The sequence below is a fragment of the Triturus cristatus genome, chromosome 1_2 (genome assembly GCF_964204655.1).
Source record: "Triturus cristatus chromosome 1_2, aTriCri1.1, whole genome shotgun sequence".
NCBI lineage: Eukaryota > Metazoa > Chordata > Amphibia > Caudata > Salamandridae > Triturus > Triturus cristatus.
The window spans coordinates 905,515,773-905,531,991 of NC_140580.1; the positions used below are offsets into that span (position 1 = coordinate 905,515,773).

The 16,219-nt window shown below is 43.4% G+C and overlaps 1 protein-coding gene across 1 annotated transcript in view; it reads left to right on the forward strand.

Moving 5' to 3' along the window:
• Nucleotides 1–16,219, forward strand: part of LOC146868287 (tumor necrosis factor receptor superfamily member 18-like) — a 173,513-nt gene that overhangs the window by 75,211 nt on the left and 82,083 nt on the right. Inside the window, exon 3 of the mRNA XM_085609633.1 lies at nt 16,111–16,198. Within this exon, the coding sequence (XP_085465759.1) occupies nt 16,111–16,198 (88 nt within the window). The remainder of the gene's footprint in view (nt 1–16,110; nt 16,199–16,219) is intronic.

The following is a 16,219-nucleotide window of genomic DNA, read 5'->3' on the forward strand; positions in this document are numbered from 1 at the left end:
CAAGAAGGCCACAAAACCACTGCCACTACCCTCAGTACCTCCCCTCTCCCGACCAACCCCCTACTACCACTGAGGCAGCGCACAACAGGACAGTGGACTTTCCAAAAACGGTATGGCCCCTCAGCTACACAATAGCTGAATGTTGGGAGACGTAGCAACCAAACATGTGTGAAGGACACAAGTCACCCACCAATAATAATGCACACAATACCAAGTGTAGCAGTGATGTGCAGGACAGACCTCACTATGCAGAGCACAAATCTCTCCATGTGTACATATACTGCTGTTGCTTGTAGTGTTTTGGACAGTGGACGCAAGCATGTTACCTCAGGCAGTGGGGAAGATCTCAGTCATGTACCTGTATCGTCGTCCCCTGTAAGCGGACGCGCAGTGGGCTGGTCCAACGTACGCCAGTCCAGCGTAGAAGTGTGAATAAATAGGTCAGGACTCTGGGCGTGGTTCACTTGTGTGAAGGCCAACGCGTCTGCCAGAGCAACCGCCCTCACCCTGCCATGTGGCTGCCACCATGTCTTCCAGCCTCCTTGACACAGGCCCCCTGTGAACACAGCGGCACAGCACCGCAGACTTATGTCTGTACAGACTACTGCCTTTGATCTACACTGTGGACAGCAGGGCTCACAATTCAGATGGAGTGGCGATTGCAGATGACGCAGTCCAGAAGCAAAACACATTGCTCCCAGTGTGGCACGCCAGAACCACGCATCATCGCAGGCTGCGCACACGCTGAGCGCCAGGGGTACCACTAACTCAGTGCACCACAAGTCAATGCCATGTGGCCTTATTAAAGCAAAATTCATTAGACAAAAGACATTGCTAGCAGTGCGGCCCGCCCGGACCTCGCATCATCGCAGGGTGCGCACACGCTGAGTGCTTCAGGTGCCACTAACTCAGTACACCATAAGTTATCACCACGTACCCTTATTAAGGCAGAATTCATTAGACAAAAGACATTGCTACCAGTGCAACATACCCGGACCACGCATTATCGCAGGCTCCGCACACGCTGAGTGCTTCTGATGCCACTAACTGTGCAGCTCAACTCAACGCCACGTGGCTGTGGGCCCTTGCTGACCGCTGCCTCTGGCCTACACTGCGGTCAGCTGGGCTAACAATTAAAATTGAGTCTTGATTCATTAATAACAGAGTCCAGTAGGCAACTAACTACAACGTCTTCGAAACCTAGATAACATCCTTTCAGTATCCTTGCTTCAAGAACTTTTTTAATATCAATTATAGCTTTAGTACAATGACCAAATTAATTTTGCAAATCCAAAGGAACACTGAATGGCAGTCTACACTGCGGACAGCAGAGCTCACAGTTCGAATTCAGTTTTGATTTATTTATTGCAGAGTGAACTGTACTCTAAGTCGTTGGATTTTCTCAAGAGGAAGTCACAAAAAGCATTCCTCGATGTCTGTGCTGGCTTCTGCCTTCGATCTACTCTGCGGACAGCAGGGCTCACAATTCAGAAGGAGTCGCGATTGCAGATGACGCAGTCTAGTAGGCAAGAGACATTGCTCCCAGTGTGGCCCGCCCACACCACGCATCATTGCTGGCTGCGCACACGCTGAGCGCCACACCTACCACTAACTCTATACAGCTCAAGTCAACGCCACGTGTCTGTGAGCCCTTTCTGACCACTGCCTCCGGTCTACACTGCGGTCAGCAGGGCTCACAGTTCAAATACAGTCTTGATTCATTAATTTCAGAGTCCAGAAGGCAACTAATTATAAATTCCCCGAAACCTACACATTTCGACAATGTATTCCACACATATTACATCTTTTGTTACCTACACTGCGGTCAGCAGAGCTCACAATTTACATTGAGACATGATTTATTAATTGCAGACAGAATTGTACTCTATGTCCTTGGATTTTGTCAAGAGGAGGTGACAAAAAGCATTCCTCAATGTCTGTGCTGACTACTGCCTTCCATCTACATTGCGGACTGCAGGGCTCACAATTCAGATCGAGTTGCGATTGCAGATGATGCAGTCCAGTAGGCAACAGATATTGCTACCAGTGCGGCCCTCCCAGACCACGCATCATCGCTAACTGTGCACACATGGAATGCTTCTGATGCCCCTACCTCAGTGCGCCACAACTCATGGACCCTTTATGATAGAATCTTTTGTGTATGATTTCAGATCTGCTGCCCCTACCTCAGTGTACCACAAGTCATGAACCCTTTACGATAGAATCTTTTGTTTAATATTTCTCATCTGGTGCCCCTAACTTAGTGCAGCACAAGTCATGGACTCTTTATGATTGAATCTCTGTATGTGATCCGATGATTACTGTTGTACTTGTTGCCATCACCAACCATTCCCTGAGGGCTGGCTTACACTCACCCCACATGCATCGTCACTGGACATGTGACCCTGGTAATAAAAAGGGGCCGAGCCCACGTGCCCGTACCCAGTTCCACTATCTATCTAGCTGTGTCCGAGTGTTCTTTATGTATGCATGATGCTGCCCCTGGGCCCTACCACATTACATTCTGCTGTGGACCGCGCTTGCAACCATGTTACCTCTAGCAGTGGGGAAAACTTTGGTTATGTAACTTTGTCTCGGTCATTTTATAAGTACATAGGTAGAGACTGGATCATTGGAGTACTGCAAGGAGAGTGTATAGTGAATTTATAAGTGCTTCAAAATTGTCGGAGTGATTGGATAAGTACATATGTTGGCGGAGCCTAACACCCAAACACGAGCTTGGCTCTAATTGGCTCCACTCCATGTGCCAAAAACGGAAATTTGGGCTTTGCATGGCCCTGTATTGCTACAGCTGCAACACTCCACTGAATGTGCAAAAAACATTCATATGCACTGGTACGCCCTCTGCCATGGTAAAATAAAGATGCAGCACCAAATGTGAGACCTGGTGGCCTGCTGATTCTGTACTATGTTTCAGATGAGTGAGCTTGAGAGCTCCACTATGTCCCGGCACGGGGTTGGAGACACACCGGTTGCGGAAAGGTGAGCTGTGAGGGGTTTTTCCACAGTGTCGGAACTCACTGTCCCTCTCCATCTCTTCCTTTCTTTCCCTCACACTCTTTCTCTCTCTCTCTTTCTCTCTCTCACACTCTTTCTCTCTTTCTGTCTTCCTCTCACTCTTTCTTTCTTTCTCTTTCTCTCTCAACCTCTTTCTCTCTTTCTCTCTCTCTCCTTTGATGGACGCATGACGCACAATCGTATCTTTCTTTTTGTCTTACTGGCTGTGATTCACAAATTGTCGAGGGCAGCCTGCTATGATGCGTGGCCATCCTGGCAATCAACACCCACTCTGAATTGTGAGCTCGGCTTGACTGCGTGTACGCAACGGCTGAGGAGGTTGCTTCGGCACGTGGTGGACCCTCTTACACACATGCTGGTGGCGGAAGGTGAGCAGAGAGGCTTGTTTCGGCAGCAGCGGGCAGTCACCTCTGGGCAGTGGGAGTGGATAGTATGCAGCAGCCTGGGTCCACAAGAGCGGGCAAACACCTCCGAGCAGTGGTAGTGGATGGGGTGCAGCAGTCTGGGTGCACAGGAGCAGGCAGACACCTCTAGGCAGTGAGAGTGGATGGGGTGCAGCAGTCTGGGTGCGCAGGAACGGGCAGTCACCTCCGGGCACTGGGAGTGGATGGGGTGCAGCAGCCTGAGTGCGCAGAGGTGGGCAGACACCTCTGGGTGGCAGGAGTCGATGGGGTGCAGCAGCCTGAGTGCGCAGGGCGGACATACACCTCTGGGTGGTGGGAGTCGATAGGGTGCTGCAGCCTGAGTGCGCAGGGGCGAAACAGAGAATTACGAGTGTGCAGTTGTATGTACTCTGCCATTACTGATTCTATGGCCGTTTGCTCCAGCTTGTGAATGGTGTGTTAAATTTATCGCCATTTTGCTTGCGAAAAAGTGCTGTTAACTTGGTGATGTGTCCTTGTGAATATACCCCTCGGTGTTTGAAAGACTTAAGAAGTACTCGAGTGCTGCGCTGAGAGCCACGCACCCATCGCTTCCACACGGGGGCCGTGCTGAGAGCCACGCTTGAGTCGTGACTAAAAAAAAGTCCACTTTAACTAATTTACATTCGCCTCGGGGACCCCATCCCCCGAAGCATGCCAACATGTTCATTATTTAAAAAAAACAACAACAAAAACTAGAAGAGGACCGTGTCGTCCCCCCTCCGTGGCCAATTCCAGCCCGGGGATCCCATCCCCCGGGGCCTGGCCTCACCATTGAGGACCGTGGGGGGAGCCCTAATGCCCCCACGGTCCCTCCGGCACCCTGCGTCCTGCGGGAGCCGGCATTGCTTTTCCACACAGGGAGCTGCTGACATGCACCTCCCCGTCTGGAAAATCAATCAGCTTTGGATTTTGAAAGTGAGAGCAGGTTCCCCAGCTCTCGCTTCCACAATCTAAAGCAAGTTTGCTATGACAGGGCAGAAGCTGCGCGGCTCCCGCACTGTCATAGCAAACAGCACCGTCCCGGGGGTGAGCACCCAGGGATACTGCAGGAGGATGGCGGTCTCCAGGGCCATCACGGGCTCCAGGATGAGGATCGCGCACCCCCCCCTTCCAACATAAGTGAAGCTCCCAGACGTGGTGGTCCCCGGGCTGTTGGGGCCCCCACGGGCCCCCGCTATTATTTTTTAAGAAATGCCCTCAGGCCCTAGCCCACCCGGAGGCCTCATTAAAAAACGCCAGAACCAGCGCTTCATTGTTTTTTAACAATTTCTGTGGAATTCACGACCCCAGCATGAATTGCACCGACATTTAACAAAAAAAAATGATTTTTTGGGCCCTAGGGGGTCAGGGGTTTCTACCCTGCCCCCTTCTCTTGTTTTATATCTTTGTTTCTCAGTTTTCTGGTGACTCGCTTCTACCGAGTCACAAGATGGCTGGCAACACTTCCTGGTTTGGAGTGTTGACTGCCAATTAGATTGAAGCTTGTGGTCGTGGCAGCCAATTAGAACGAAGTTGCCCTAGAGATCAAAACTTTTTTAATTTTTCAGCAGCTACTGAACGGATTTACACCATTTGAAAAAAAAAGATTGCTTTCTGAGCCAAGCACTACCTTTTTGCCAAATTTGGGGTAATTCCATTCAGTAGTTTCGGCTGTAGCCTTGCCCCCGCTTGACGAATCACCCCCAACTTTCAGGATAGGAGCTGACCTGGATAGACTTTTTTTTGGGAGAATTTCGCGAAGATTTGTCAAACGATGCCAAAGTTATTAGCAAGTCAAAAAACGCTTTTCCTATGGAAACTAGGTTCTAACTATAACTCGCGCACCCGCAATCCACTGCTGATGACGTCACATATTACATCACTCATGACATGGTCAGTGATATCACTCATGACATCACTGATGACATCTCAAATGACATCACTGATGACATCACTGATGACATCATCCAGTGAATATGTGATTTTCTTAAAATTTTCAATATCTTTTATATATATAGGGAAAGGTCTGTTAAAGAATGAGTGGGTGTACAAGTGTGTAAAGGGATGATTTTCTGTGTTGTGTAACTGACTCGATAAGTGAGTCGTTTAACTGCATCTTACTTCAGACTAGTGACTAAACTGTATAATTGTATGTGTCTGTGTGTTGGTGTATAAGTGGCGGCATGCTTTTGTGAATAGCTATATAAGTGTCTATATGAGTTATTGATTGCTTGTCTCAGTATCTGTATGAGTTCCTGAGTGTTTGTGTGGGTAAGGTGTGTGTGACTCTGTGCATAGATGAGTGAGTGGGTGATTCTATGAGTGGATGTTTTTAAAAGTGCATCTGTGATGGACTGTATGGTTGAGTGAGTGTATGTATGGCTGTGTTATGGATTGAATGTATATCTCAGTGGTACATTTGTGACTAACTACATATGTGAAAGGCGGTATATATGTGTGTAAGAGTATATAAGTGGCTAGATGTGAGAATGTGTGATTGTGACAGTGACTGTATGGATGAGTGTGTGCTTTTGTCAATGATTGTAATAGAGCATAAAAATGTGATACTATTTTTGTGAGCAAGGGAACTTGAGTGTGTATAACTGCATAGGTGAGTAAATGGCAGTGTGATTATTTGTATGAATGACTAGGTGTGAGAGTACCTCTATGGATGATTGGTAGTGTGTGAGTGTCTATATAGGTGTGTGTATAAATTCATATGATACTTTTTTATGGAGTGACTGTAACAATGAGTGACTTTACAGGTGAGTGTGTGGAGGTGTATGAAGACCTAAAAGTTAATATGTTTGTATGCAGTTATTGGTATTGCATTATTTATGAATATGAGAATGGAAATCTGTAATTTTGAGTTGGTATATCAAAGGTTTTATAAGGGTGTGAGAAGATGTGGTAATTTATCACATTGATGACGTCATCAGTGATGTCATCAGTGATGTCATTTGAGATGTCATCAGTGATGTCATGAGTGATGTCACTGACCATGTCATGAGTGATGTAATATGTGACGTCATCAGCAGTGGATTGCGGGTGCGCGAGTTATAGTTAGCTGAACTAACTATAACGGGGTAATTTCAATGGTTTTTTACGAGAGAAATGTCCAGCTAACTATAAAGTGTGTGAAACCTATGGTTTTTTCAGTGAATTTGCAAGGTTTTTAAAATGCTAATTCCTAACTATAACATGTGTGAAACCTATGGTTTTTTCAGTGAATTTGCAAGGTTTTTTAAATGCTAATTCCTAAATATAATGTGTGTGAAACCTATGGTTTTTTCAGTGAATTACCATGGTTTTTTAAATCCTAATTCCTAACTATAACGTGTGTGAAACCTATGGTTTTTTCAGTGAATTTGCAAGGTTTTTTAAATTCTAATTCCTAACTATAATGTGTGTGAAACCTACGGTTTTTTCATTGAATTTGCTTGGTTTTTTACATCATTTTTTTTCTTTTTCTTTTTTTCCTTTAAACACTATGCTACCTATGTATATATTCATGGATTTAATGCATTCTTCAATATAGTATGATTCACGTTTTTTAAATACATGGTTAGATATAGTTGTATAACATAGTTAATATCTTCAACAAACCTTTTTTTATTTTTTATTTTATTTTTAAAACATTTTTTTACCGTGCGCGTACGGTAAGCTTACCGTAAGCGCACGCTTCGCTTTATGTACGGTGAGCGTACGTAATATTTATACTCTGTGTGCGCATGCTTACGCAATTTGCGGATGCGTCCGTACTTCCTACGCGACACGTAAGCGCATGCCTTATACGCGCGCGCGCACGTTACGCGGAAGTGTACGAGTGTGCCTGTAATGCGCATGCGCGCGTGCGTGTGTCTTTCGTACGCGCATGCGTACTTTTACCATACGCGCTCGGTAAGCTTAACGTGCGCGTACGGTTGGTCATGTGATCAAGAAACAACACTTTTGATTGGTTTAAACTACTTTCAGTTCCAGAATCTTCTTACACCACACCCATTCCCCTCATTACTGCTTGTGATTTCTTAGGAGAAGGAGCTGAATTGTCTTTGGGATACAATGGCAGAGCAGCAGTCCTCTTCTGAGAGTGAGCAGGGCAGCAGCATCATCAGACAGAGAAGGAGGAAACAGAAGAGTTCTTTTATTTGGGAGTATTTTACATTTCCTGAGGGGCAGAAAAAGGTAAATGTTCCTTTAGTTACCTGCTTACTTTGTGAGCGTGTGTTATCTAGAGGTAATCCTAGGAAGAAGTATTCCATTGGTAATCACACTATGTTGAGACACTTTAGGGATGTTCATCCAAGGACTTTTGCTCGACATACTGATGCAAACCCTTCAGTAAGTCACCCGAGCACATCCGCAGAAGCTCAGCCGAGTACATCTTCGGCAGCTCAGCCGAGCACTTCCTCTGCGGTGGGAGCATCACCCTCTTCTGCTCCTCTGGAAACGAACCCTCGATTTCAGGGGGTACAAATGAGGTGCACCAGATGTTATGGTCTAATTGTTCATGGGGAGACCAGTGTTTCCCTAGTAAACAATAAGATAGACCAGCACATCTGTGGTTCTTGTTAATATTCCCATTCTTTCTTTCCTCTGTCCCTGTATTAACACAACGGCTCTTTTAAGAGCCAACCTTACCTCACAACTTTTTATTTATTTTTTTAATTATTATTATTATTTTTTTTAATTTCACCCTACTAGGTCCTTGAGGGAGTACAACGGAAATGAGAAAAGGAGAGAGAGGAGAACACAGCAGATTATCAGAGTCAGAATCTCAGAGCTGTACACCTCTCTCCTCTCACCAGAACCAGTAAATGGCAATATTTCCCTCTCTTTTTTCACACATATACATGTCAATTACAAATCTCAGTGCTTCCCACATTTTTTCAAATGAAATCACACATTTCTATTGCTTGAAAACTTCAACCCTTTTCCAAATGAACCCTTCCCCCAACTTGACTTCTGCCTGCTACCATAGCAACAGCTCATGGAACACTGGTGTGAGCAGAGAGGTCAGAAGTTCAGCACACAATGTTTCTATTCCAAAGAGCAAGAGTGCTTCACCTGTCAAACCTAACAGCAAATCCAAATTAATCTTCTGTGGGAACACAATTTTCTGAACCAATACAAAACATGCTTCTAAAAATGTACATATACAGCCTAGTTTTAACTGTAAAATGGTTTGAATCAGCCAATGAGTTCTTTTTATTAAAAAAAAAATATGTATGCCTCCATTTTACAACTGGCTTTCATTTCATATTGCCATTCTACTGAAAGACACCTCCTGAGTGCATCCAGATCTCCTTGAAAGATGTTCACAGTGTGGATTGTAGGTCACAGCTATGTCTTCTGGAGTGAAAAGTATGCAGAAAAAAGAGGTATGGTGAGAGAACTTGCTTTGCCAAATGTAGACATTAAATGGATTGGTCAGAAAGGGTTAAAGTGGCACCAATTAATGCCTTTGGTGAAATCTTTTCTACACCTCCAGCAGCCTAACCTTATTATTGTGCACTGTGGTGGAAATGACCTAGGCACTTTAACTGGGGTAGGTCTGGAAATGCTTGTTAAGGACACCTTTGTGCAATTAATGTCGCTTTTTCCTCAATCTGCCTTTGTATATTCTAATATATGCCAAAGGCAAAAGTGGAACTGGTCCAACCAATTTTGTCCACAGATTGACAAAGCAAGAAAGCACGTCAACAAATCTATTTCTGCTTTCCTCAGAGACTATGGTATGGGTTCTATATACCACAACAACTTGCGTTACAACATGCAAGGCATTTATAGAGGAGACGGTGTACATTTCACTGATGAAGGCAACAGAGTCTTCCTCTTGAACTTTAGACTCTGCATCGGTACTTACTTGTAGGTACCACAAAAAAAACACTTCATAAACACAACGGCTCTTTTTAGAGCCCCCTATTATCTAAACACTTAAATTTGATTTTTACTTCTATTTTTTTATTTTTTATTTTCTGCCGTGCGCGTACGGTAAGCTTACCGTACGCGCACCCCGCGATTTTTTTTATAAAATTTAAAATGTATTTTTCATACTTTTGGGACCTTCTTGGACCCCCTGACAAACGCTAGGGGTCTGCAACTCTCTTCGTTGCCCCCTTTTCACGTTCTCCACCGTTGTTTATCAGTGTGAGACACACAAAATGGCGGCCGACACTTCCTGATTTCGACCGATTCGAATGTTTACAGTCATGTAACCACCAATCAGAAGTAAGCTCGCACACGGCAGCGTGCGCGTACGGTAAGCTTACCGTACGCGCACCCCGCGATTTTTTTTATAAAATTTAAAATGTATTTTTCATACTTTTGGGACCTTCTTGGACCCCCTGACAAACGCTAGGGGTCTGCAACTCTCTTCGTTGCCCCCTTTTCACGTTCTCCACCATTGTTTATCAGTGTGAGACACACAAAATGGCGGCAGACACTTCCTGATTTCGACCGATTCGAATGTTTACAGTCATGTAACCACCAATCAGAATTAAGCTCGCGCACAGCAGCGTGCGCGTACGGTAAGCTTACCGTACGCGCTCGGAGCGCGCTTATAGATATATATATTGATTTAAATGCTATTTTCTCAGGAAATACTGAACAGATTTACACCAGACCTGCAAAAGGCACATCCCTGACCTGAGGACTACCTCTCTGCCAAATTTCAAGCAATTCTGTTCAGCCGTTCGGGCTGTAGCTTGGACTAAAGGTCCTATGGAAAAATGCATGGGGAAAACGTGTTTTGGGACCCCCCTTTTTCTCAGCCCCCGCTTGACGAATCTCCCCGAGACTTTCAGGGTAGGAGCGGAGCGGAGCGCCCCACCTATTTTGAAAATTTCGCGAGGATTCGTCAACCGGCGCCAAAGTTATTCTAAATAGAATGTTGCGGATTTCCTATGGAAACACGGTCCTAACTATAACTATCTACTGGCGACCGCCAGTAGATAATATATATATATATATATATATTGTAAAACAAAGACCCTCGATTCGGAGAAGCACTCGGCATCAGAGTTAATGAAGGCGCACAGGCATTTCTTCATCGGATATTTTCCTCAGCCTTATGCGTCTCGGCGCAGTTTACACATAAGGGCATTCTACCAGCATTTTATTTATTCAGCCCTTAATTGGCAACAGGTAAGTTCAGTTTAGTACTGAATGCTGGGATTTGAAGTCCGTCATTCTTTCTCTTTTCGTGAGTTTTATGATGCCTTTAGTTATTGTTCCCTGATAGTAGGTACTGTGCTGATTCCAATTTGTTAAATTAAAACTTCCCTCCAGGGGGCTTCCAAGATGAAGAAATGCTCCGTTATTTTTGGCAAACTGTTAGCCCACTCGGAGACGTTTGAACAGTTCCATGTCTCAGTGACCCCCTTTGCAATCTGTGGGGTGGTGCAATCTCCTCGACTGGATAGCCGATAATTCATTTTGTAAAATAAAGACCCTCGATTCGGAGAAGCACCCGGCATCAGAGATAATGAAGGCGCACAGGCATTTCTTCATCGGATATTTTCCTCAGCCTTATGCGTTTCGGAGCGTCAGCTCCTTGGTCACAGGCATAACAGTCTCGGCAAAGTTTACACATAAAGGCATTCTACCAGCATTTTATTTATTCAGCCCTTAATTGGCAACAGTTAAGTTCAGTTTAGTACTGAATGCTGGGATTTGAAGTCCGTCATTCTTTCTCTTTTCGTGAGTTTTATGATGCCTTTAGTTATTGTTCCCTCATAGTAGGTACTGTGCTGATTCCAATTTGTTAAATTAAAACTGCCCTCCAGTGGGCTTCCAATATACATATCAGAAAACGGTTGCTTCAGCAAGTGTGAGCGCACCCGAAAGATAAGAAATCATCCATTGGACTTGTGTGTTGTCTCGTTTATTAATAGCGCCTCACGCGTTTCGGAACATTTCCTTCATCAAAGGCATCAATTCAAAGTCTCGCGTTGCTGCTGCACTCTATTCAAACTATCCGCCCTCCAATGGGCTTCTCTTATGAGTCCCAGTGCCTACTGGTAATTGTAGTGCAGCAGTCCACATTATTACTCAAGTGGGGAGAAAAATTATTAATAAAACACGGCCCCACAATGAGCCGCCGAGGCACTGCACCAGTCCATAATCCCAAGGCTTATCTTTCCACATGTGGGGCGTCGGCAGATTCCTCGCCCCGTGGCCCCATGTCATCCGCTGGGTGGTGCGCTCACCGCGCCCGGAGCCGGCGCGCATAACATCAGAAAACGGTTGCTTCAGCAAGTGTGAGCGCACCCGAAAGATAAGAAATCATCCATTGGACTTGTGTGTTGTCTCATTTATTAATAGCGCCTGACGCGTTTCGGAACATTTCCTTCATCAAAGGCATCAATTCAAAGTCTCGTGTTGCTGCTGCACTCTATTCAAACTATCCGCCCTCCAATGGGCTTCTCTTATGAGTCCCAGTGCCTACTGGTAATTGTAGTGCAGCAGTCCACATTATTACCCAAGTGGGGAGAAAAATTATTAATAAAAAAATATATATACATATATATATCATGTGATCAAGGCTTTACGGAGCCGAAACGCGTAATGGCCGACATGCTGATGGGTTAATAAAAAACATAGTTTTAGCACCTCAATTGTGGTCCGCGCTCCATTCTTCAAGGACTGAAGTGCCAATAGCTGTGGCTGAGGCAAGTGGAGTGCTCGAGATATGTATATATATATACATCCAAGGGTGTTGTTTGCCATATGTGTTATTAAATTTACACGTGCCTAAGGATTTGGGCTAGGCTTCTTTTTGTCTACCGGCGAAGGATTGTTTGGATTGTGGAGGTTCGCGACTTCGCCGTGAGCCCGCCGCCCCAGAGTGGCCGAGAAACGCGCGATCAATGGATAATTTCAATATATATATATATATATTGCTATATCCCAAGCGCATCAATGTGAAGCAGAGGAATCAACCTGAGGAGGACCAAATAAGATATATCGCACAATTTAGCTCCTCTAGTAATATGATAAGAGATGCCCTACAAAACCATTGGAAAATCCTGACAAAGGATGAGGATTTGAAGATGTACACATCGAGCCATCATAAGTATCACATATAAATAGGCATCCTCACTGGGGGACCTACTGACACATAGCCACTATCAGAAAGCAGATCATAGTGGAAGCAAACGTCAATGGCTAAGAGCTAGGGTTTTTTTCAAATGCCCTAAATGCAAGGCATGCAAGCATGGCCAAAATCAACAAGAAGTAAATACCTTGATAGGAGAGAAAATCAGAATCAAGGAAAGGATTACATGTGAGACTACACATGTCGTCTGTGCCCTAAAATGTGAATGTGGAAAACAGTACATCATATTCTCCAACATCTCAGGACAATTAAGAATAAAGATTTTACGTACGCCATTGCAAAACATGTGTGGAAAGAGCATGAAGGCAATTTTGAAGGCCTATTATTCTATGGCATTGAACATATCCCCTTGAACGTCAGAGGAGGTGATTGGGATCTGGTGCTAAGGAAGGCAGAGTCAAAGTGGATAATCATGATGGGAACAGAAATTCCATAGGGACTCAATGCCGACGAAGAACTATACACCTTCTTATAAAGTGTCATAATGAAGAGAACTGTTTCTGACATGTGTCATTACAATGTTTTTTTATTGTGGATTGGGACTAACTAGATTTTATGGCTGGCACTTGCACTTTAACATAGATGAGGAAGTAACTCAGAGGCCCCCCTTAGGTTGATAAATGAATATTATATATAAGAACATGTGACTACATTGAATCCTCATCATCACTATTTGAGAACATTTGGCCATATTCATTTTTTGAGTATAATCTGCTGCATGTATGGTACTTCACTAGACTTTAGATATGTGTAGACATCCCTTTTATAACCTGGCATATATTGTTATTTATCGCATTTAGCACTTTATTGCATTCTGCACTTTAAGTTTAATTCATGTGACGTGCGCCAATGGAAAGAGAAAGGGTTGTATAGTCAAATGATGACTTTGGGTACTTCATCAAGTTCATGATGCACATGGACACCTTAACAACTGTGGAAATGTTTACATTCAATAATTGGGTTTATACATTACAATTTACTGCATTTCGCACTTTATGGCATTTTGCACTTTATTCATATCCTAAGTGAAGTACGTGAATGAAAAGAGAAAAAGCTGTATAATCATATGATGACTTGGGTACGTCACCTACACTAAGATGCATTTTTTACACTTTAGCAATTGTGGAAATGTTTACATCTATCACACCATGCACTTTAAAGTATTTCACACTTTATGTATGGACAAAATTTGCATTTTTAAATAATGCTTGATGAATTAATCAGATGAAGATGACTCAAAGATATTATGATATTATGAATTTTATGAAATTTCGAATATTCTATATGAGAATATTGTTGTTTTAAATCGGTTCAACTTTGCCACTGTGACATGTGATCAACCTTACCTCGAAAAAAAGTTTCAATGGGTACTTTACCACATTTTACCACATTTAATACTTCTTTAAAAGATGGTCTAAGAGAGGCTTCCTCCCATTCAACACCTTTTGTGTAAGTAAATCCTTTGTGTACACAGAGCTGAGTGAAAACATTGGCGCATAAAACTGGCAAGTGAAAAAGAAAAAAGAGAAAGAAAAAAAGCCTAAAAAAGTGTAATGTTCCGTTAAACAGCCAAACAGTACCTGGAATTTTTTGCAACAGGGGGACGGTCTAACCAACCTCTTTATAATCACCTTTCACATAACACACCTTGACCCGGACGAAGGCCTCTGGCTGAAACGCGTAGGTCATTTTTTGTCTCCATTTGCACTATATTGCACTTTGCACTTCTACGAAAACAATGAAAAAGAAACTGAAAAAATAAAAAGACTTTCTGCAAAGGTACATACCTGTCGTTAGCTCGCCGATTCAAGTGCTGCCTTTCTGTGCCCTTCAATGATAGCCGTGAGACGTATTTGACACGGAATATCACTTTCCAATATATATATATATGTATATAGATATATATACATATATATATGTGTGTGTGGAGTTAAGTATAGTAAAACTTTGCATAACCATAAAAACTTATCTTCACAATATTCTTGTCCTCGATATTCTTGACATTATATTTCGTTTACAAGATATTCTGGACTCAATATTTTGTCTAAACAACGATTGGGGACAGCCTAATGCCTACCACATTTAAATCCTGGTATGTATGATATCATTTTCTTGAGTTTTCAGGTAGTTTTTTACTCTTGTCTATTGGATGATGTTGAGTTGACCTAGGAACGGAGCAGTGAACATCATAGTTCTTAGGGGACAGATGTACGACCCGTTTTTGCAAGCACAAACGGGTTTGCGAACCCAAAAACATATTGAGCCATGTACAAAGCCTATTTAGCGAGTCGCAATTATTTTGTGACTCGCTATTTAGGTTTTGCGACTCGCTATTTGGAAGGGGCATTCCCTTCCACTTAGCGAGTCTCAAAACAATGTACCAATGTTTTGCGACCGCAATTGCGGTCACAAAACACTCGCAATTACCACCCACTTCAAGTAGGTGGTAACCCCTTCTCCTTTGCAAATGCATGCAAAATATTTTTTTAAGGGCAGGCAGTGGTCCCAGGGACCACTGCCTGTCCTTAAAAAATGAAACGAAAATGTTTCCTTTTTTTTTTTTTTTTAAATGCATCCTGTTTTTCTTTAAGGAAAACGGGCTGCATTTAAAAAAAAAAAAAGCTGCTTCATTAAAAAGCAGTGCCAGACATGGTGGTCTGCTGAGTCCAGCAGGCCACCATCCCTGGGAGGGCTGGTATTCACAATGGGCTCGCAAATTGTGAGAGGCTCATTAATATTAATGAGCCTCGCAATTAGCGACCCCATTGGGAATCGCAAAACAGTGTAAACACACTGTTGTACACTTCATTTAGTGCCTCGCAATTTGCGACTCGCAATGTGTCGCAAATTGCGAGGCGCTAAATGAAAGGGTCATACATCTGGCCCTTAATGTGGTACCATCCCGAGTCCTTTTTCATGTAACTGTAGAGTAAAGCTTCTTGAAGAAGACTTGTGTCTCGTTCTTCTTTCCTGCGTTTCCAATTCATACATACAAGTTCATAGTAAAAAGAGAACCAATTAAAGTAGTTTAAAATCCCAAGCTTTTATTTCAAATAATCAGGGTTATGTTCCAAAATAGCACTTTCAATTCAATGTGATTATGAGTGTGCAATACAAATCCAATGACCAACATGCGTCTCTTCATCCTCTTTCTTCTCACCATACAAAAGTATGTAATATACTCAAGAAACAAAAGTGGATCTCATCACCAATTGCATAGTCCTGAGGGGACTCTAGTGATTCGCTTTTTATCAGGTGTGGGTTCCCTCCTTCTTCTCTGGCCAGGCATATCATAGAAGGAGGTCGCTACTTATCAAAGTAGAAAGTCCCTCCTTACAGCAATGTGAGAGCTGAACTCAATGGTTTTGCAAAAGTATTTGTTACAGCATAAGTTACAAAAGGCTGAGAAGGTCGAAAGAGTGATTAGTCATAAAAATAGGAATTGCCAGGCATCCCACCTATTAGTGTGAGACTAAGCTTGATGTGTTTTCTGTTTGAAATCGATGATGCATGGTTAAATCTCTCCCGCTTTGTTCTTTCCTTTTACAGGCTCCATACACTACAGTTATTACTGCCAGGCATGTTCAGACGGCGAATACTCTGATGCAGAGAACAGCTTCTGCAAGGAGTGGACAGAGTAAGTGGGGGATTACAGTGT